Source organism: Lagopus muta, chromosome 1, assembly GCF_023343835.1.
Source record: "Lagopus muta isolate bLagMut1 chromosome 1, bLagMut1 primary, whole genome shotgun sequence".
NCBI lineage: Eukaryota > Metazoa > Chordata > Aves > Galliformes > Phasianidae > Lagopus > Lagopus muta.
Window position 1 is genome coordinate 89,388,480 of NC_064433.1, and position 22,982 is coordinate 89,411,461.

The 22,982-nt window shown below is 36.9% G+C and overlaps 1 protein-coding gene across 1 annotated transcript in view; it reads right to left on the reverse strand.

The window, feature by feature from the left end:
- The window catches only part of PROS1 (protein S), a 32,247-nt gene that overhangs the window by 9,095 nt on the left and 170 nt on the right, over positions 1 to 22,982 (reverse strand). Inside the window, exons 2-10 of the mRNA XM_048937044.1 lie at positions 18,241 to 18,398; positions 17,075 to 17,099; positions 16,660 to 16,746; positions 13,150 to 13,272; positions 12,869 to 12,991; positions 10,673 to 10,798; positions 5,703 to 5,824; positions 2,834 to 2,952; positions 338 to 527 (exon numbers count right to left, since the gene is read on the reverse strand). Of these exons, the coding sequence (XP_048793001.1) occupies positions 338 to 527; positions 2,834 to 2,952; positions 5,703 to 5,824; positions 10,673 to 10,798; positions 12,869 to 12,991; positions 13,150 to 13,272; positions 16,660 to 16,746; positions 17,075 to 17,099; positions 18,241 to 18,398 (1,073 nt within the window). The remainder of the gene's footprint in view (positions 1 to 337; positions 528 to 2,833; positions 2,953 to 5,702; positions 5,825 to 10,672; positions 10,799 to 12,868; positions 12,992 to 13,149; positions 13,273 to 16,659; positions 16,747 to 17,074; positions 17,100 to 18,240; positions 18,399 to 22,982) is intronic.

Here is a 22,982-nt window from a genome sequence, read left to right on the forward strand (position 1 = left end):
TTTACTGAAAGTAAATTTTGCTTTCTAGGCAAAGTGTCTTATTACTGTGCAGTTCACTCTGCAATCACACTTTCTAATAATCTACTGCTTCCTTTTTCATGACTGCAAAGAATTCCTGTGTTGCTAGCTAGTGTTAATTCTCTCTTTATCAATGATGATAAACAGGTGCCAGAAATTCCCTGAGGAAGGGGATCCCTGCACATTTCATGGTTAATTTTTTTAAATCTGTGATTTGGAAACATCATTCTAAGCCTCCAGAATTGTTGCTTAGATTCTGCATATGGTGTAGTTCCATTAGGGGATTAAAGGAAGGGAAAGACAGGTAAATCCAACTTACAATATGCCACAGGCCATCATTAATGGCTTTTCCTCCACTGGTAACTTTTGTTCCAAATTCATTCTTGAATTGAATTTCAATCTTTCCATCACGAAGAGCAAGCAAAATCCATGCTGTATTGTCAAGGGATTCTGCATATAGTATAACTCCCTCTGAATCGTACGTCCGGAAATCAAATTCTGCTGAAAATCTGAATTATGAACAAAAATTTTTTTTTTTATTAAGACAGGAATACTGAAGTACTGAAGAGCCTAGGAAAGCCTGTTAGTAAGTAAGTTAATAGATAGTCACCTTTTGGTAATTCTGTTTCTGAGCATTTGTGATATTTGCATCCTATTAGACAAAGGCAGAATCTAATGTTGTTTATCTAAATCCAGGGAAAACTTTAGCAACTGATTCCTGGAGCTAGGATTTGAAAAAGCTTTTGTTCAGTCACTAAAACTCATAAGAGCATTGCATGTGAAGGACATCACATCCTGTTTATTAAGACGATAGAGGCAATATCTCTACTGCACTGCACGGAAATATGATGTAGGGAAAAATAAGTGATCTACAGTGTAATTTAGTAAAATGGGTTTGCCAAGTGCTGTCCTACAATTATAACTTAGCAATTTGTCTTTTATGCATCTCTCTCTAATTTGAGCACTTGTTGTCTGTGTCTTGGCAGCTAAACATACACATAGCAAAATTACAATTTACATATATAGGACAGGCTAGAGTGGGAAAGAGAGTACAAAAATAGTTCACACCTCCCAGAACTTCTGGACCAGATAGAACAGATTAAGAATGAGAGGAGAAAACAAAGCATAGAGAAATAAGGATTTGCTGAGGACAACAAATTTGAGTAATTTAGAACTTAGGTCATTTTAATTCCCAGTCTTGTTCTTTGTCCACTAGATGTCAGTCTCTTGCGCAGACCCACAGAAAAGCTTTCTGTATTTACAGAGGCTACTAAGATAGTTTCAAACATTTATCTTCTTAGGAAGGTCTTCCAGGAAAGCATTACTGCCAGGTCAACTTGGAAAAATGGCAGAGGAAAAAAAGAGGAAAAATTTCTCAATATTTATGTCTTTCTGTATGGTTCTGAGGCTCTGGGGATCATCAGCTTAACTGTTACTTTTCTGTTACTCTGAAATTGTTCAGTAAGTCAAGAAACACTGCAATTTTGGCTGCCACTATGAAGAAGTCAAGGGTAATACAGAGGTCACTATCTTTGTCAATTGCTCTAACAGCAATAAAGGAAATCATGTAGGTGGTGATTCAGACAAGGTATTGTGCTTTATCAGTGTCCTCAGAAAGCTGTGAAAGGAAGCACGGGTTTGGACCAGCCCTAGCCTGATTTTATTGAAATAGCAGCAGCAACAAACTTAAAGCCATTGCCATGTATGAGAACAGAAGCTATAAACTAACTCTTTTTCCTATAACATCTGAATTTTATTTGAGGATTCTAATTGACTTCTTGTATCTCTGTCAATGTCTCCAACTTTTCCTAACCCCTGCTCTTTCTTTCAAGGGAAAAATAAGCTTCTGTCACAAAGATACACCACTTTTTTTTTCCTCTCGTGTGCACAAGCCAATAGGACTTAGTGCCTATTATACCCTCAACGCCAGTGGTTCACATCTGCCCTAGCTCTGCACTGTTTCCTGTTTGGTACTCAGCTGCTACTGGCTCTACCTGCTTCTGAGGCGTCTGGAAGAAAATTGCTGGCCTTTTAGTTTTGCCACATCAGACAGGTTCTGTTTATATATTGGATGAGGTGTCTCAAGGACACAGTACAATCATTAAGAGATGCTGTGAAACAACTCCAGGCACATTACTCTTGCCTGTCCATTTTCACAGAATCACAGAATCACAGAATCACCCGGGTTGGAAGGGACCCCAAGGATCATGTAGTTCCAACCCCCCTGCCTAGCAGGGCCACCAACATACATATTCAGATCAGGTTGCCCAGGACCCCGTCCAACCTGGCCTTAAACACGTCCAAGGACGGGGCATCCACAACCTCCCTGGGCAGCCCGTTCCAGGGCCTAACCACTCTCCTTGTAAAGAACTTCCCCCTAACATCCAACCTAAATCTTCCCTCCTTCAACTTGGATCCATTTCCCCTAGTCCTGCTGTTGTCAGCCCTTTTGAAGAGTTTACTCCCCTCCTGGGTGTAGGTTCCCTTCAGGTATTGATAGGCTGCAATGAGGTCACCCCGCAGCCTTCTCTTCTCCAGGCTGAACAAGCCCAACTCCCTCAGCCTGTCCTCATAGGGGAGGTGCTCCAGCCCCTTGATCATCTTAGTCGCATTAGAGTCATTTTCAAATGACTCCATGCTCCCTTAAGTGACTGTACATGCAGGAGCTTGAGTTAATCTATTCTCCATAGAAGGGTATCCAAACCCAAGAGAGAAGGTGATATAACTTATGCACACAGTCCACTCTACATCCTCAGAAAATTAAGGGAAACGTCTGTGCTTTCCAGGCATACTTTTATCAATGGCAAATGCTTACCTGGTGACATTTGGCAATTTAAACTTTAAGTACAGAACAGGAATCCCTGTAAACTGCTCTGCCAGGTAAAGCAGCTCGTAATTCCTTTCTAGATTCAGTGGGATACACACAGGAACAGACTGAAAGTAATAGAAAAGAAAAAAACTGTTAACATTGTATTGTGAAATTCCATTAAGCAAATTCTATTGTTTCCTGTTAGGCTCCTTTTTGTTGTTATTTGTTTAAGCAATGGACGACTTCACTAATTTTTTAAAACTTGAATATCTATACATAAATTGATAACTCTCCTTTTTTTGTTTGTTTTGTTTTGTTTAGTTTTGTTTGTTTGTTTAGAATGGCCTCTGGCCTCAAGTTGCACCAGGAGATGTTCAGGCTGGATTTTAGGAAAAACTTTTCTGAAAGAGTGGTAATCCATTGGAATGGGCTGCCCAGGGTGGTGGTTGAGTCACGGTCTTTGGTGGTGTCCAAGAAATGTATTAAAGAACATAGTTTAGTGAGCAACATTGGTGGTAGGTGGAAGGTTTGAGTAGATTATCTCAGGTCTTTTCCAACTTTAATAATTCTATGATTCTATAAATGTCCATTTATTTAAGCTGTTGAAAGATAGCTTGAAAAAGTTCTGGTGGACTGCAACTATTTAAATATTCATTATTTTAATCAAGATTTCTCATCTTCCATCATGTCATTTTCTGTCACCAGGGACCTATGACATCCATCTGCTAGAGCCCAGACAAATTCCATTATTAAAGCTGTGTGGAATCTAAACATAATCAGGTGTTAGAAGGGAAGGAGGTCAGAGCTGTGACTTGAGTAGATTTAAAAATAAATAAGTAAAGATCACCTTCTCTTTATCAATACCAGTATACAACTATTCATAACTGAACAACTTCCAGTACAACTAGAATAATTCACCTGGAATAAAAAGAAGCAAATTACAGGTAAATACAGTAACAGATTGGTACAAAATATTTCTGTCTGTCTGTTCACTGAATGTAGTTATTTTATTTCAGTTCTGGAAGGGGATGTTGATGCAATCAGAAACACATATCACTTCCTGCTAGAACAGCATTGAATTAATATTTCTGAGAACTGTTAATGGGAAGGTCCTGAGACAGAATATTCTCAGGAAATGTGTAAAAGAAGAGTTCTATGTGTTTGTGGGAACTAAAAGTCCGTTAACAGTATGCAAAGCTGGGATTAATCCTAGTTCTCTAGCCAAAGTCAAATATGAATAATCACAGTCAGATAGCTGCAGCCACAATGAGGAGGGAAAAATCAAAATCAACATCAAAATCAGCAGCACCTAATTTTTCAGATATTCAGCTACCTAAACTTTTAAGCAGGCTTCTGCACATAGGAATTACATGTGGTACAGATTTAAACTAGTAAAATAATGAACAAACAAATGTAAACTACCCTTTCCAGGCACTGTTGGCTTCTTTGTGTTCTGGAACTGTGATTGTACAAGTAAAATAATATGTTCAGTTTTTTCTTGAAAGTAAAGCACTTAGAATGTCTTCTGGTAGAGGGAGTAAGTTCTGCATTGAAGAAAGGTGGGAAGATATGCAGAATGTACTTTAGAGCACAGATACATTGACTAGTAGGAGCCTAAAAATCAATTTGCTATGAAGGTATCCCTCAAAACACACTGTGTATCTTTTATATGATGGCAGTATATAGAATAGAAGTGACAAGAATGTGTGTGAAGGGCTCTTCTTCTTCAAGATATTCATTTGGTAAACAGCTGAATACAGTTACTAAACTCTAGTGCATTCATGACACAGCAGTTTCATTGAATGTACAAATGTGATTAATTTTATGGCTATTCCATTTCACATTTGCCAATAGTCCTTGGACTGCATATATTCTCAACTGATTAAACTATTTTTTTCAATTTCAAGGCCTGAAACTAGTTTCCAAATAGACAAATAATCACTTCCAAACAGCTGTACTGAACATGTAATGAAGCTAGAAGATACTCTTCTCCTTTGATGAAAAAGGAAAAATAAATGTAGTGACTCCCAATGTTGTTCAGATATTAAATTTTAGCAAGTACAGACAAGTTCTAACGTATACAAGCTAGCGCTTGTGCCAGACCTCATTCCTATGGCTTAGGTCCAGTTTTGTTGTATTTTGTTAGAGGTGTTGTTGCTTTTTTCTTTTTTCTTAGCAGTTATCTGCACTCACCTCATAAAACAAGTCTCAGCCTGCATGAATTTTTCAAAACATACAAAGAACGATTCACGAGAAAAGCCTCGTACTGAGATTCTCCAGAGTTCCAAATTTTCTTCTGCTAATAAGTGTAAATTTTCTAACTGAGCAACAACAGACCATTCTTGCTGTGAGAGGCTTCTTCAATTGGCAAGTATTACTACATCCTTTTTCTTAAGCTGTTGCAGATGAAAACTGTGGAAAACAGTCCAGCTTTTGTTTTTTTGATCCAAACAGGATCTTGCAGTAATTCCGCAAGAGTGAGTGAAAACTTTTGTGCAGTCTAAGAAAAACCTGGAAACATGTGGGCAAGTGGAATATTCTGGCTCTGAGTAAACTGAACAGAAATTATTTGTATGATAGGAGAAAGCTGGGATCTATTTTGGAGGCAGCAAAAAATAAAGAAGACTGGCTAAGGCTAGCTTCTCTTGACAAGGTTTGTGTAAATGAGTATGCCTGAACGGAATGGCATCCAAACACTTTACTGGGTCTGCTTTGTGAGTCAAACCATAGCTCAAAGTCATGAGCAACTTTTCAGCAATTTTGAATTGGTTCTCAAATAGCTTATTATTATTTTCTTGAAGCTAACTCGTCCTGTCGCCAACAGATATCCAACTTTGTGATTTTCCACATGGAATTTTATGCAGTGCAGTTTTACCTCACAATTCTTCATGTCCTTAGAGAGCTTGAACCCTTTCTTGCCATCGCAATAGCAGCTATAACTTCCTGGAGAGTTTACACAAAGTTGAGCACAAGTATTTTCAGCGCATTCATCAATATCTACAAGAGATGGAAGCAAGAGTTTTTAAGATTTTTCATTGAACAGACTGAAAACAAATGTTAAATTATTGGAATGATAGACGAGTTCTCCAGCATAAAATGAATCCAACAGGTGACTACCGCTAAGCTAAATTAATGCTAACGGATGTTCCCTGTGTAAAATTTTGAATCCAGAATTACCTGCTGCATGTTTAAAACCTAGCAATGTGATAAGGGCCTCGTACTCAGAGCTGGGGAAAATTTTGTCTGATTTGTGAGGCAGTAACAATTTGAAATGCAAGGTGGTTGCATTAGCACAGGAGACCTCAATAAATCACTACTGTTGCAGTAGAAATGCTATTCTGGGTCAGACTTCTTCCTTTTCCTACGGATATAATCAAAATTTAGAGTGTTAGAAGTATACATGGCAACTATGTGGTAAAGGAACATGTTTTATTCACATAAGACCAAAATCATTTCAAAGCAAAATATCTGTTAAAATGACATACAGCAATATCAGCTGATGACAGTCGATGACTACAGCTTTTTGGATTGTTCAAGTTCTAATTGATCTCAGGTACATAGCTGCAGAAAATGTTGCATAGCAGACTTCTGCTTCTCTCTTCAAATCTCTTCAAATGCCTTACAAATCCAAAATCTCACATAAGTAAATAGAAGAAGTTGTTAATACAGAAATATAGTACTGGATGTTGCCATGAATTGATCTGACGTAGCTTCTTGCAAATGCTTTTGTGTTGCAGCGTCATAACTTGAATTATTCTTATATAATGACTGTATAAATTCACTTGTGACCATGCAATCGTGCCTGAAATTGCAGTCTTCAGAAAACATTTGCCAGTGTTAAGAATTTTCACTGCTTGGATTTGAGAAAGCTGTCCTATTAACATGTGTTACTCTGAATGTACAAATACACAAACAAGCAAACTCCTGCAATTGTAAACTATAAACGTTCTGCGTGAGTAAGATATGAGGGTGGGTTGAAATGCTTAAAAGTTTATTTTGGAGCCTTATTCATACTTATTTCCACATATGCCTCAGAGAAAATAGTCACAAATTATTCATGCAGCAGAATTTAGTCAGTTGTTAAGAAGTATTTTGCTGATGCAGAACTGAAATTTGACCCTTCCATCTCCTTCATCTACAGTTAGATCGCTTCTCCTTTGTTTGGCATATGTACTCCTTCCCAGTTGGAAATCATTAAACTATTGATGGTCTTGATGGCTGTTGTCTATCCCAATAGATTGCAAGCTCAGCTTGGTAAAAGGGGTTCTACTGTGAAAGTCATTTCCTAATAATTTCCAGTGACTGGCAATCTCAAGTCTATTTAAAACTGACAACAAACCCATTGATTACAATGTCAAACTGGTTCTGTTGCTGGTTGTTTTTTCTAATTTTATCAAACATACCAATGAGGCAATGACAAATTCCAAACAGAATCTACACATACTATGCACTGGGTAAGAATAATGCTTTATCTATATTTTCCTATCAGCTTGCTTTGGAAAAACAAATTTCATTCTTATTGTGATCGCTTGTGGATCAGAAGAGGGTGAGAAATCTGCCTAGGCCTGAGCATATGGAGAAGAGAAGGTAAAAAAAAAAAACCCCCTATATCCTGCTTTGCAGTGAAGATATGAAAGGAAACACAAAATTCAACATGTCCTGAGAGGAATGCAAGTAGAGAGATTCCGAGAAGCAACTTTTCTCAAGGCCTTCCAGAGAAACATGACTCTGTAGAGATGCTTTAGGAGGCATTGTTCCCTGTGGAAGATTCTTTACCCCTTCCAGCATGTGAACAACAGCCAATACAAAAACATAAAACTATGAGCACTGGCTAGCCAGTAGCAATAGAGTAAATCAGAGTATTGAATTCTCTGAAAGCAGTAGCTCATTTTGAATGTATTCCTCAGGCCCAGAGCCTGCAGACAAACATAAGTTTATGAACATATTATGAAAGCTTATTGCACACTGCTTGAGAGATGAATTTCTATCTTAAATCAATTACTCGGAGACTTGCAATAGTCTTGGGGAGATGTAAATTTCCATTGCCAAAATGAACCTAATGCTCATGAGTAAGGTTTCCAGAGAGTATGATCTGAACAGGAGGACAGCAAGCTTCATGCATAGTTATGAAAGTCACCTTCCACATCAACTGCTCTGGAATCCCTATCAGTCCAAATAGCAGAATCTCTCCATGCAGAGTTAATTGTCCTGTTATAGAAATGCTGAATCAGGAGAGGATTAGGTTTTTTGGAGGTTTTTTATTGCTTTAAAATTATCCTTTTCTTCTTCTGAGTTGTATTCAACGTTTTTGCATGCTTGTTTTAGCTATTTCAAGAGCTTCCCACAGATCCGTCCAAATGATAGTTCCAGATCACAAAATAGTCATCAGAAGCTCCTCAGACAAACTCATGGATCTGTTGCAGCATCCTGGGTTCATACAGCTGCTTTCAGTGGAAGATTGAATAAGTTGCTTTTGCTGAATTGCTGAGACTTAAAATCAGCCATGAAGGATTTGCAAACCATGCCCTAGAAGAGAGCTGTTCTATATACTGCTAGAGAAACATAATAATTTCCCCAGAGCATGGATGTGGATAAGCAGGGTTTTGTATGTGTTAAACAATTCATGAGGGAAGGGGAAAGCCTTACTCCTTGTCTCAGATTTTCAGAACAGGTGCTAGGGAGAACTAATATCTGAAATGCAGAAATACTCTGTCCTGTTTGATTAACTGGCTTATTCACTTCCTTAGGAGAAGTTCCCTATTCAGAGAAGGTAAAATAATATGAAGATAGGCACACAAAATAATTAGGTAGTTCTTTAAAATGTGGTTTCAGCATGAGAAGAATATAAATTGGAATCTAAAATGGTATGATTTCTATTGAAAAAAGACTGGATTGTACAGATTTCTTCCTCCGATGATGTCTTGTAAAAGGTGGGAATGAGGAACTGTAGCAAAATTCTCCTAGGAACTGGTGGAAAAAAATCTCTTCCTCATTATGGTAACAGTCATCATCAATATAAGTGTGTATAAATGAATGCAAACCTTATTTTTTAGCAAGTGTAATTGGATTTGATCACCTACATGCAACATGACAGCAAAAAAACTAATGCCATTTAGTCTTTTTGGAAGGCTACATTTCTGTACATTTGGTGACTCATTTTATGTCATTATAACTATGTCTAAAAGCTTATTATCAGCACTGTTAGCAGTTCCATACAGGAGGTAAATCTTTGCTGTTTTTATGTTCTCATCTTGCAGCCCTCAGGGATCACTGTATTCAAAAGACAAATAACACTTCAATTCAATTTGATGCAATCCACATATCTGAAGAGAGTAGCGAAAGGGGTGACAATTAGATAAACTACCATGAGTTCTCATTCCAGTGCATGTAGCTCAAAAAGGGGCATAAAACTGTCAGTTAAGTTTTAATCCCACAGTAACTAGATAAAGAGCAGATGTCTGAATATGTAATCATTACCACAATGAAAAACTTTGTCACAAGAATGCTGCATGGAGCAAAAGATTCGTAACCAGCAATAAACTGCTTTTCCTTCCTTTTGAGCAATAAAATAGAGCTAGCATTCGAAATAAAAATCGATCACTGACGTTATTTTTTGTATGTGACAGAAATTTTTCCTTCATAGTAAAACTCTAAAAGCTCATATCCTTCTTTTATATCTGAAATTGAATTTCTGATACGTGTAATGAACCGAAATTTTAACAGAGTGAAATACATTGTAGAACAAGTTTGCAAATACTTTCAATGCTTGAAATAGTTATTATTTCATGATGGTTTTGGAAGAGTGGCTTCTTGCCATTTTACCACAAGTAATCAACACTTTTCAACTTTGTTGTAATTGTTACAGAAATTTGTCTTGTGTTTCTTTCTTCTGTCTTTACACTTCAGAAAAGAGTGAATAGTCTCTTGATGCAGGTCCTTTTTTTCCCCCACAATTCTTTTTCTGGACGTAGAAAAGTATTTTTCATTTTAAATATTGGGTATTTTATACAACTGTCGTGTTGTCACATCCAGCCTACAATGGAGATCAATTCACTCTTATGCTGTTAGTTTTCAACATAACTACAGACTTCAAGGAGGGATTAGACAGTTGAATTTAATGTTAAATTTCACTGACCCCAGCGAAAAGCTCTTTAATGTAATTTAAATGTAAAGACATATAAAAAGAGACTCAGTCCCTGGCCAGGAGGGCTAAATAAAACTAAACAACCTATTAGACAGATAAAGAAAAACTTTTTAGCATTTTGGCACCAACAGAATAAGCTTTGTTTTCATTTCTTTTTATTTATTCTTCCAAATATTTCTGTCTCAACCGGTAAGGAACTGACGAATGAGTACTTTTAATTGCTTTTCCTATAACCTCTCTCAAGTTAGACGCATATACTAAACTGACAAATGTGAAATATTCCATCTTCACAACTATAATGGTGCTTAGAAACAGGATACAAGACACCCTAGTAATGTCCAGATCCTAAAAGCATTGCTCCATGTTACCCAGAAGAAACCTGTTACTTGGTTTGAGAGCTTGAACAGAAAGTCCTTTTTACAGTGGGACATGTAATGTCCCATGAACTGACAAAATCATCTGGCATTACAAGAGAACACACAAGAATATGCTGGATACCCTAAGATTCCAGAGCAAGTCATTGAAATTGTGCACAATGCCTGCAGTATAGCTTGGACCCCTGAAAGAACAAACAAGTGAGTAACTCCATAGTAATCAATATATCATATAAGAGATGCTGGAATTTGTATAGCAGTAGATTCAAAAATGGAAAGAAATGGGGGAATATGAGAGGGAAGGAGAGGGAGGAAGGGAAGTCCTACCTTCACAGTTCTTGGAAGTTGAATTATATGTGTAGCCTTCTGCACATTCACATTCATATTTACCCAGGGTATTCTTACAGACAGCTGTCCCACAGATGTTTGGATGTAATGCACATTCGTTTATATCTAGAAATACAAACAAGTTATTAAAAATAAGTCACTCTTCTGCATATCATTTTTTCTTAACTTAGTCCAAAACTGTAAGAACTCGGTGAGGCTGGCAAACTGTCTCTTGCTAGTTAGGTTTTCTGTGCTTTTATAGCAGTCTATAACTATAGCAGTAAAGACTTCCAGAGGTCCCTGAAAGGCAATTTCTGCATACTCTCAGTGAAAAATGAATTCTCTGCCTGTCTACCTTTAAACTCTTCTCACATGTCTAGTGGAAAACAGGAAAAGAGAAACATATCTAAGAATGCAGTAAGAGAAATAGTCTGCGGATTTCCTATAAACTAAGTTACACTGCATAATAATATTCCGTCTTTTATAAAACATCCAGAAAGACAAGAAATAATCCTATCCATTTCTGACACGTCACAATCTTCTTTTAATTGTCTATGCTGACAGATTTTCAAGTTGCTCCCTGTCTCTTCATCCCTCAAATCATTTCAGTGTTTATCTTCTGTGTTGTTTCCTATTTTTCAATGTCAATGTGATAACTGGACACAACATATAGTATAAATCTAACTAGATGTCTTGTAGATAGAAAAATATCCAATCCCTGGTAGCATTTTAATTCCCACCTGTATGTGCAAGGATCATTCTAGTTTTCTCCATGGTTTTGTAGTAGCTGCACTGGGGAGAACTGATTCTGTTACCTGCCTGGGAGGATTCAGAACATTTTGAAGTCATAGCTGTCCAAAATACAGGCTACTTTTTGAGAGTTATCTTGTGTATTTTAAATTCCTTGGTGTATAATTTTGAAGATGGATGTAATTAAACACTTAAATCCAGTTTTTAAATGACCTAACTAGTACTGTGATTAGTTTTCAAGTTATTTTTCAATCTGACAGTCTTTGAATGATCAACACCCAGATCTGTACTTACATCACTACTGAAGATAGAGTAGAACTCCAGAAGAAATATCTCAGTCTAATAATAATCTTCACTAAGAAATCTTTTTTGAGATTTTTTTCTTTTAGTTGCTTGGTTATTTTACTTTGTCTGCTACTCATTGATTCTAGTGTTAGATAACTAAAAATAACTTGTTCTTTTTAAGCCTTTGCAAAGAGTCAGTTACGTCATTGATCCAAATTGTTAAAGTATGTTCATATATTTTTAGCTCCAATATGTGTTTTAAAAGATTTTTTCAACATCATTCCAAGAACTGCAGAGATTCTAAGTAGCTTACCTGTCTTCCCTACTTGATATAACAGAATTTATTTTTTTTCTGGTATTTGCAGAGGCATTACTAACTCTCAAATATATTTAGACTAAAAGTAGAAACAGTGGCAGACAACCCTTAGGTCTGGCCTCTTGAATTATTTAACATTGTCTGAAATGGTTGGCATGGTTCAGAAATATGTGATATGAAAATGAAATGAGGTTGCTTTTTTTTTTTTTTTTTTTTTTTTTGAAGTAAGATTTGATAATTATTTTAATATATAGACTTCATCTGGAGTGGAATGAAATGCATAGGCCATGTTCAATAATAAATTGACAACTACTATCCATGTATGGGGAAAAAAATATGCTGGGTGAGCGAAAGACAAATGTTTCTCTTCATGTACAGCATTTTCACTTTCATTAACAGTTTATTCTCTAATGAACATACAAACTCCCAAAAGAAGACAGCAAATTTGGAGTGACTCAGCCTAAGCCAATGTTTGCCAGATAGGAATTGCATGATAACAATGTTAGCTGGTTGCAACACTTTATGTTTCTGTTTCAACAAGCTTAAAGGAGATATGAAACTGGTTAGTGACTAAAACTTTCTTTGAACCTTAGTTGGTTCAGTATCTTCTTTCCTTGATCTTGTTCACTAAACAGTTGTCCGAATGTTCTTTTATAGCAGTGTAAGGTAGGAAGTAGGATGAGCAGCCTGGTTGAAGTAGGCCTGCATCTTCCAGTGGCAATGCAAGCTTCTGCTGATTTAAAGCATTTATGGAACTACTTGGCTAAATTCTTTCCCCTGTAGTCAATAGGCAATAAGCAATGGATTGTTATGTTGTGACACTCTCCTTAAGCCTTATTTCCTACCTCTGCAATCTCGTTTATTTGAATGCATGAAGTAGCCATCCTCACATAAACAACGGTAGCTTCCAGGCAAATTAGAACAGCGTTGGCTACAACCTCCATTGAAGTCTTCACATTCATTTATATCTAGAACGAAAACAAAATAAAAATCATTGCTCAGGGAAAAGCAACCACAGACAACAGCGTGCATGTAGGTATACTTCAAGATCTGATACTATTCAGCACTAGTAGAACTATAACCGTATTCCTAAGAACTAATATTGCAATGACATTAAAGATTATACCTTCTTCACAATTCTCTCCTTGCCATCCTGGTTTACAGATGCATGTATATCTGGCTTGTCCATCTATGCAATCCTTATATCCATCTCTATGGCATGGCAGAGGGCTACACTGGTTTGAAATTTCTGCAGGATGAAAACATTAGAATTACATGTTACTTGAGGATATTTCCCTCAAGGATCAGCTTAATCTTTCCTTTCGTCTTCCACAGCTACCTTTTACCTTTCAATAAATAGGGAGAGGCTTGATGAATAAGATCAGATATTGACACAAAACTCTTGTTATTAATTCTGTCAGCCAGAATCTGCAAGTGAAAAAAATCTAAAGCTACCAGTATTCTTCATCAGACAGAAAACAACTAGAAAACAAGTGATTCACTAAACCACAATAATCCTTGCAGATTGTAACCAAAGTCTTGACACTATTTTTTTTTTAGTATTAGAGACATATTTAACCCTTTAAAGAACAATGCTCTGTCTCATTACATTGACACAAATTTCTGTAGAAATTCCTAATTTTCAACAAGTACCCCAGAATAAAATTCAAGGGCTCAGTTTCTCTGTTCAAGAAACTGCACTGTGTTCATAGAGAGACTTATAGCTATGTGTTCATAGAGTTTGTTTTGGCTGACCAAGCCTTGTATGTAGACTGGATACATAAGTGTTTAATGCTGTCACCTGTCACAAATATTAACTTCAATGGAAAAAAAAAAAAATTGGAAAAATCAATGGAAGATTCTTTATGTATGCTGGCAAGATTTCAAGAGGCAAGGCTCAAAATACATAATTGGGACAGACAACACAAGGCTCACTATCTTTTTGCTATGCCCAAAATTCATAAATTCTTCAATTTTTTTTTTCCATGATTTTCCTAATTTTTATCAGCATAATATGTAAAGTGTCCTTATATTTATTTCTCTTAAGTCTGTCAGTACTCTTATGGATTATTTATCACCAAACCCATAGAAGTCACAAATACACTGTTTCTTCTTAAAAAATATGTTTTTGTACATATTTTAGGATGTTATTTCATGTTTTCTAAAAAGAAAATAAATATGAAAAAGGATATTATAAAAGAACAGGTAGAATGAAGACAGGATTTTGGGATGCTCAGATTAAAAAAAAAGAAAAAAAAAAAGTGGCTGGAAAGGCAAGTAATCTTGCAGAATGAAACTCGCTGTGATTCTGTGCCAGAGACCTCACTGAATTTCTTTATGTTAAGGCCCACAAAAGAGTAAGTTTAAAGTTCTGTAAGAGAGTTTAAAAAAAACTGTTAGTATATTTGTCAATTAAATTTACTTAATATTTAAATTCTGCTGCAAGCAAATCCCAAACCTCAGAGGCCAGACAAGGTCCAAAACCATACAACATGTCTAGAATAGCTACTCTATAGCACTTAATACTCATGTCGCGGACCAAAGGACTCCAGTTTCAGGTAAGATTGGCAGAAGAAATTGCAAAGAAGAAATAGAAGGAACGGGGCTGATATATGACTCTGTCACAGCAGTTTCCCGTGGTAAAAAAAAAAAAGTTGTCTAACTACCTACATTTTTTTTTCTCTTGCTTGCTAGTTTCTGCTTTTGTAGGTCAAGGAACAAGTGTGTGAACCAGGCTTGGAACAAGCAAAGAGTTTTATAAATGACGGATGTGGAAGGTACCATTGAAGTGTGCAACTGCAGAAAAAAACTGAGTATGAATGCTTCTGAGCAGAAAGTGATGATGGCATGTGAGTGAGTCTGATCTTACAGAATATGGGTTATGTTGTCAGTGCAAAATATACATAGATGGAATAAGATGAATTAAGTAAATAAATGGGAAGAGAACTGGGGATGTTAATATATTAAAAAAAAAAAAAGTTGATCTGGATGTACTCAGCCTTCATTGAAAAGATAGGTGGCAAGAAACATGCTGGTACCTCTATCCTCTCCCAGTTTAAGTCTTTGGTATCCAGAAGATGCGCCACAGTGAGCAGGATAAGTGTAAACATTGGGATTTTGTAAGCCTTTATTTTCAAAAGCAGTTAAGTATGCAACTATGTGATACAGATGTTTAGCAACTTCAAATTACTTTAAAATTGTTTGCATTGTTATTTTTATTCTTTTATTTCCTATCTTGAGATTCACACTAGTTATTGTATTGTTCTAAAGTAATTGTTATAATTAATTTTTTTCTGATTAGGAAAATTGGATTTTTCATTTTGACACTATAAAGCAATTTGGATAATTAAATAAATAAACACAAAACTTTTAAAATGAAAAAATGAAAAAATGCTTGACATTCAGTATCATAAGATGCATGAGTCAATGAAAATACATTTAAAAAAAAATGTCATAGTCTTAATGGGAATTAATTATTCTGTTTTCTCAGCAGTATTTCCTTTTCAGAAATGCTCTGCATAAAGTCCTTTGAACAGTCAAGCCTTTGAACCACTTGCAAAGGTTATGCTAACTCTCTTAACTTGTCCTTTCTCCCATTGACTGACCAACAGCAGTAACACATTTTTCTTCAATATTATGAATCCAAATGGAGAAATACAATAACAAGTTAACTAGCTGCTTTCACGGGATAATACAGAAACACTGTGCACTCACACAACTCTGCTGAATTCTTTCCTCCCAGAACCTCTAATGAGTGAGAAAGTGTGACATCAATGGGAGTACATTTTAGTTTATGACAGCAGGCACGTTGGCTACGTGATCTGGAAAATATGTTAATCCATGACCATGTATACTGTCATTATTAAGGATTTTTCTCACCTTCTTTTGCTTTCCGTGACAAAAACAGGGACAGATGATCAAGAATAAGAAAATTTCTCTGATGCATCTAGGCTGTAAAAGTTTAATAAATTCAGAGAGATATTTCTACATTGACGAGTTGGGAATGAGCTACAGATGTTTCCTGTGAATTTACTAGAAAAAATACAGTTCACAATGGCATTATGAATGTATGGGCATAGAAAACTACACATTGGAGCAGCATCACAAACTCTTTACTTTGTGGCCTTCCTGTATCTGAAGTAAATATCTAGATCCATCTTATGTTTGAATTTTTCAGTTGGTGGCATTATACCCTTCAACAAGGGCTACAGTGTAACCATGGGCTAAAGAGTAGTATAAAGGCAAATTTGCCAGGTGGCCTCTTTGCTCAATTCACTAAACAGGATCTGCTGGAAGGGCTGAGTCAAGTACAGTTACTAAAGATAAGGCAGAGTACTGAGGCCATACTAGGGAATGTTGGTGAGCTGACACAGCACACACTTCTATGCTTCTGGAAAGTCTTCCTTCCACTCTGCAGTTTGATTCTTTTCTGCTATGCTTTGTAAAAATTGAAAACAGTCGCTTACTCTGCAAATGCTCTCACCTAAATTTCTTGTCAATTTCTTTTCCCAGATAATTGTTTGCTGGAGTTAAATAGAGATTTGTGTATTTTTCTGCCAAGAACAACTGTTTCCTAGACATGTTTGTGCATTCAAGTGTGAGTGCAGTAGGTAAAGCATCCAGCAGCAGCACTTACCATTGACACATGCCCTCAGATCAGCTGGAGAATCTGGAGTCATTGCAGTAACCCTGAAAACTCCTGCTCGATAGGAGGCAAGGCAGCCTGCAAATGCAAATCCACACATAGGATACAAACACTCATTTAGACTGAAATTACAACAGCTTATACATGGCATCTTCAAAGACTCTCTTCTCACAGTTTGAAACAAGTTAGAAAACTTGTCTGGGCATATTAAAGACAGCTGATCACAGACCAACCTTCTTAGTGCCTTTGCTGGGATCTAAGCACATCAAACTGCCAAAGAGCTACTATGCATTATAATAAGCATGCAAATCTTTTAGTGCTGTGAGCAGAATAACAAAACTAACATTATCCAAATAGCAAGGGTAGTGAATGACACACTAGAGTTGCTCAGGTTTCTTGTACTTACTTAAATACTTGGGGTAAAAATACTCCTGCACAAAGAAAAGAAAAACCAAGGGTAAGAAAAACTGAAGGTAGACAGAATTACAGCAAAACACACTGAAAATGTTCAAAATATATTTGTCTTATGACTATAAAAGAAGCAAAAAAGAAAATCACTTGGATTCTTAATGATACATATAAAACTTGGCATGTATTCTATTCTTTAGGGTAAGATAGCAGATTATTTTCTAACAAAGGACTCAGTGGAGAGAAGGTTAAGATTCTGCACTGAATTTGACAATTTTGAAGTGAAGGCAATGACAGTGAATTGGATGTGATAATAAATTGGAGGTCAAATTGAAAATCTGTAAATTTTTTTCTTAGAATAGGAGGATCTTGCCCAATATTTTTACTAGAGACAGAGAAGCTTCCTTTTTTTATCTTCAGATAAAGAAGGGAAATAAAAAAAGTAAATACAACAACAACAAAACAAAAACCCCCAAAACACCACAACATGGAATAGGTTGAATATTTTACAGGAACTTCATTCCAAATAAAGTGAAGTCTTATTAAACTAGATTTTTTTTTTAAATAAACAACTGATTACTGAAACAATTTAATTTTTTTTTACTTAAATATCAACAAACAGTATCTCCAAATATATGCAGTGTTATCAAAGACAGAACGTAGAACTAATATATGGCTTGCAAAACAGGAATTCATCTTAATCACATTTTCTGTACATAATAACCCCTTTACAGGATGAAGCTGACTACAATATTCCTAATGCTAAATACTGTGCAGTGGGAATGAGCTGAGGAACAGTTATCTCCACTAGGAAAAAAACTCATAGTTCAATTCTTTCATTAAAAGAGTTGCACTGCCATGTGTTCTCTGTGTAAAATTTTAATTGAAGCTAACAGGCTTTCCCCACATGGAATGCTCGCAGACAACTGTGGTCTAAAACTGGTGATCCATACCTACAATCAAAATAATATCTACTCAACTATTCTCTTTGCTTATATGTCGTTTAGTATTAATTGATTCTATACGCAGGAGACTTTCAGCCCAGTTCTTGGTCTGCAATGTTTGAGGGTTTTTTTTAAGCTTTGCAGTGTGAATTCTATGTACTTCTAGAATCCCACTGCAAAGAACTACTATTTATCTCACAGATATTCCTCACATACTTACAGTTTCAGGATTATTTTCAAAGATTTCTCTGGCTTCTTCCTTGTTGCATAATTCTTCAACACACTCTCTTTCTAAATTTCCCTTCTTACTTTCTTCCATAAAAGAATTTGCTCGACGTTTCCTCACCAGGAACTCAGAGGCATACTGGTGGGATAGAACTTGGTAGAAACAAAGGAGCTCTGTTATTTATTTTTAACTGCTGAAATATGAGATAAACATGAGATTCCCTTACAAAAGTCTGAATTAAGAGATTACACATGAAGTGGCTGTTTCCTACGATTTAGGCACAAACATTCCAGGATTCTGTTCTTGGTACATGTCCTAGCTGTTTCTGACCAAAAAAGTCCCAAGTCACTACAAAAAACTTATGCAATGCTGTGTGTCTGAAGCACAACTTAAATGTTATATTCAGTCTTTTTTTTTAGCTATGATGTTGTAAATGAGATATGTGACTGATAAATGGAAAAATGCTCTCAAGACTTTTCTATTACCTGTTTCCTTGACCTAGAAGTAAATATTCTGATTCTATGTGTGATCAAAAATGTGTCTTAAAGAAATCAGGCTACCTGTTATATGTAATTAACACAAAGTCATTTTAGTTTTTCAGAATCACAAAGAATATGACAAAGTAAAAGATAATGACATTCAAAAAAATATCAAGGCTAACAACTGAAACTACATTCACATTTGACACAGGTAAAACAGAATCCTACTTAACTTTTTTATTTCAAATTGATCATGTTGTGAGTCATTCCTAATTTTCACATATCTTATTGTTGCTATTTTATTGACACTTAGACAATTGGCAAAGAAATGAGTTGTGAAATTGTATTACAATAAAAAGATATCCATTTGGTCCAGTGTTCTTTGCAGAGCACACAATATTATGGGGAAAAAGACCAAATTAGACTGCCTCATTGATTTTATCTTTGGATATACCTTGTGATTAAGATAAAAATGGATGAGCATAATAGCAAGAACTCCAGCTCACAGGGTTAAAGAGCATGGCTGACAGATGCTAACTAGACAGCATGGCACTTCTGCACCTTCCCTTCTTTTACCAGCTTTTACACAAGCTTTTACACAAGTCTGACTAGCATAACTGTCAGAGGGCACCTACTGTGCAAACCAGATACAGTGTACTTAAATATTCATCACTAGTCTGTGAAGATCAATTTAAACAGACATAGTCAATTCAGTGTTGTTTATGAGTTTATAATACCTCAAACACAGAGCACTTTTGTAGTCAACTGTCAGAGAACGGCCTCCCAAAGCACTAAGAGAGGAAAAACTTAAAAGGCTTTTTAGGAAGAATAGCTAATGATACACAGAACTTGAAGACAGAATGATTTTCAAGTGACAGATCTAACTTAAAGCCATAGCATCCTGAACACAAAGCTCTCAATCAAGTGATGGCAAACACAGCTGAAGCACTCTGGAGAACTTCAACATGAACAGTAACCTGATAAAACCTTTATGTTATAGCATCCTAAATGTATTTGATATGGAATAAGACTGTAGCCTCAAATTGATTTCTTTGGTGTATTTGATAAGACTAATCCTCACAGTATGGTATGTGGGAACTGCTAAACGGCCTGAACCTCTGATTGATTGTCTGAGGCAAGCATTGAGTCAGCCCAGGGAGCACAGGTGAAGGCAATTCAGCTGGGTGACTGGAAGGGGTGGAGCCTGGCTGCACCTCTCAGACCTCATTTAAGGGCTGACTGTGAGAGGGAGGGTTCTTTTCCTAGAGATTGCTCCCTTTGAAGTTTTCTTGCAAGCCTAGGACATGGGTGAACATTTCATTTATTTTCAATTATCCCTTTCCACTGTGATAAACTTTCTAGTTATATGATCTGTAGATGCTAGCCTAGTTACACCACTCTGTGTATTTGTTGTTTATACAGTATGGCAATAGGTAAAACTTTCTGAGAAGGCAGATAGATCTACTACAACATACCTCTAAAGCTCAGAAGCACATCCTTGTCTCAGAAAGTAACCAGCAAGTTGCTCAGAAATGCAAGGAGGAGAGGACGGCTTATGCCCTGAGTATTTGAGTAGGCATCAGCCTGGTTTTGGAGGATTCATTTCTTCTTACATACATTATCTATGAGTTAGTCTTATTGGAGACTGGAAAGATCTCTGTAAGGTGGAGACTGATCCACAACAGGAATGAGGCCAGGACTTCAGTACAAAGCTCTGCTATGTGTGATTATGCTGATAGAAAAGAGCTTTCATTGGTATATGCTACCATGAAAAACTAAGTAAGTGTGTAAGCAGAAAAACTCTTGCCAATTTTGTTTATTGTTAGCACTAGTGTAAGCTTGCTGACACAGCTCTGGGGCAGAGGCTCTGTGGTGAAGATGAGGCCTAATTCATTGCTGACTTTAAATGTTCTTGTTTCGACCATCATTCTCATTTCAACACATGTTTTCAATAAATAATGTGCAATAAAATTCCAAGTACAGTGCTTTGGAGAACATGACCCCAGATATAAAACTACCTGCTTTGAATACAGTGGGGTAGTGGAAATGGGTATATTATTTTACAGTAAGTAGTTCAGCCTTCATTTGTACTTCTCTAAGCTTTTAAGTTTAATTAAGATGCCTTAGTGCAAATTTCTTATTGAAAATATTTCAATTCACATGTACAGACTTAGTAGTGTATTTACTTAACTGTTTTTTCCTTACAAGGATCATGACAGGACTTTTATTAGAAAAAAAAAAATCCTCCCTGTTGTTGCTTCCAGTTTGATTACAGGAAACTCCAGTGAACTCCTGACCCTGCCAAACCAGTAGTTAACCCTTAAGGAACTCAGTGTATTTTATTTAAATATCTTTGAAGCCTCTTGGAAATCCAGGCTACAGTTTCAACCAACAGGCTCTGCACACACACAGTGTAGTGTCTAGTTATCAAATGCATGTTTAAAAGCAATACTCTTGATAAAAAATGAAAAAAATGAGGAGAGGATAAGATTGAGTGGTTACTTAAAGCTAATTTGTAGTGCACAGACAGCCACAAACCTGCCTTAAGTGGGCTAGTTAAGCACAGCTTAGAGCTGCTTATCGAATACCCTGGTTGTGGAAAGCTGTTGTAGCCTGCTACTGCTATCAGAGGAACTTCACAGACCCAATACAATGAATAAAAACTAAAACTGATGACACTGTAGATAGTGGAATTGCCTTATTTGTACAGTTGCTGTATTGCAGTCAGCTCCATAGTTCCTAGAGTCTTTAGAAAAGCACATCAGTGACATAAGCTTTACGCAACCAACAAATTAAAGTCAACTAACTGCTAATGTTTGTCTGTTCTGTCTTGCCCAAAACTTATACATCCTTATGCTGCACAACAAGAACATTTATAAAGCTTGCAATTAGTCCAGCATTGCTCACTGCTGTATGTTATTACAGTTTAGCCATTTGTGTAAAAAAAGAATAGTGTACATATGAGGCCTGCTCCTATCTTATTCTGATGTATCTTATTCTGGCCCATGATGTCAGAGGCAGATGTTGGCGCTATAGCAGTAGAGGCTGAACCTTCTCATCAGTATTCCATCCTATATTGTTGCTGTGCAACAGACAGCAGCATATGTCCAGTCTGACAAAACGACATCTGACATGGAAGTGTGTATGAAGCAGAAGTGTGTGTCAATGAATTTCTCCCTGTGGGAAAAATGGCACCCACTAGCATTCATCAACACTTGCTAAGTGTTTAGGGAGACCAAACAGTGGATGTCAGGTAGTAGGTGGTGCATTGCAGCAGTGGGCAAAGTGACAGTGGGTCACCTCCACTGGTGTGGATGTTTAAAAGTGGGGCATGCATGCTCTTGTTCATCACTGGTGAAAACGTATAGCTACGGTGGTGCCTGTGTTGAAAAAGAGTGTTTTGTAGCTGAGAATTTGTTCTATCAAATAGCATTACTGTGTTCTTTGTTGTCATTTTAATAGTAGGAAGCATTATTTTTGGAATAATATTTTGAAATAAAGTATATAAATTCAGTATCCGAAGAGAGGCTATAGGAAAGAAGGGAACAAACTATCAGGGTCTGCTGTGATGGCACAATGCTAAATGGTTTAAAACTAAGAGGGGAGATTTAGAGTGGATATAAGGAAAAAGTGTTTCACAATAAGGGTGGTGAGGCACTGGAACAGGTTGCCTAAAGAGGTGGTGGATGTCCCATCCGTGGAGACACTCAAGGTGAGGTTGGGTGGAGCTCTGAGCAGCCTGATCTAGCTGTGGATTCATTGCAGGGAAGTTGGGCTAGATGGCCTTTAAGGATCCCTTCCAACTCAAATCATTCTATGGACGTGTTACAAAAGCAGGAGAAAGGGAGATATCAAAAAATGCCTATTTTTAGGGCCAGTTCAAACTTAATTTCTAAAATGAATTTTCATCTCTCTATACTATTCTCCTCCTAGTCTGAATCCCTGCCATTCAAACAGAAGTTTGATTAGTAAACATTAGTTTTCTCTTCTGCCCGTTTAATCATTAGTAAGACACGTCAGAAGCACGCTTGCTTTGAGCCCTAATTTTAGTTGCCCCAGATACACAACCGTATCTAAGAGGTCCAAGCGCTAGGTGAGGAGAGGCTCTGATCCCCAGCGCTGGATTCTGGTCACCATCCTGCGGCCCCGCAGCCCTCGCCGTATCTGTGGACCGCGACTCCGAGAGCACAGCTCCCATCCGGAGGGCCCTGTAGCTCGGGTCAGCCCTCTCCCCGCCGCCCGCGCCCCCCGCCCCAC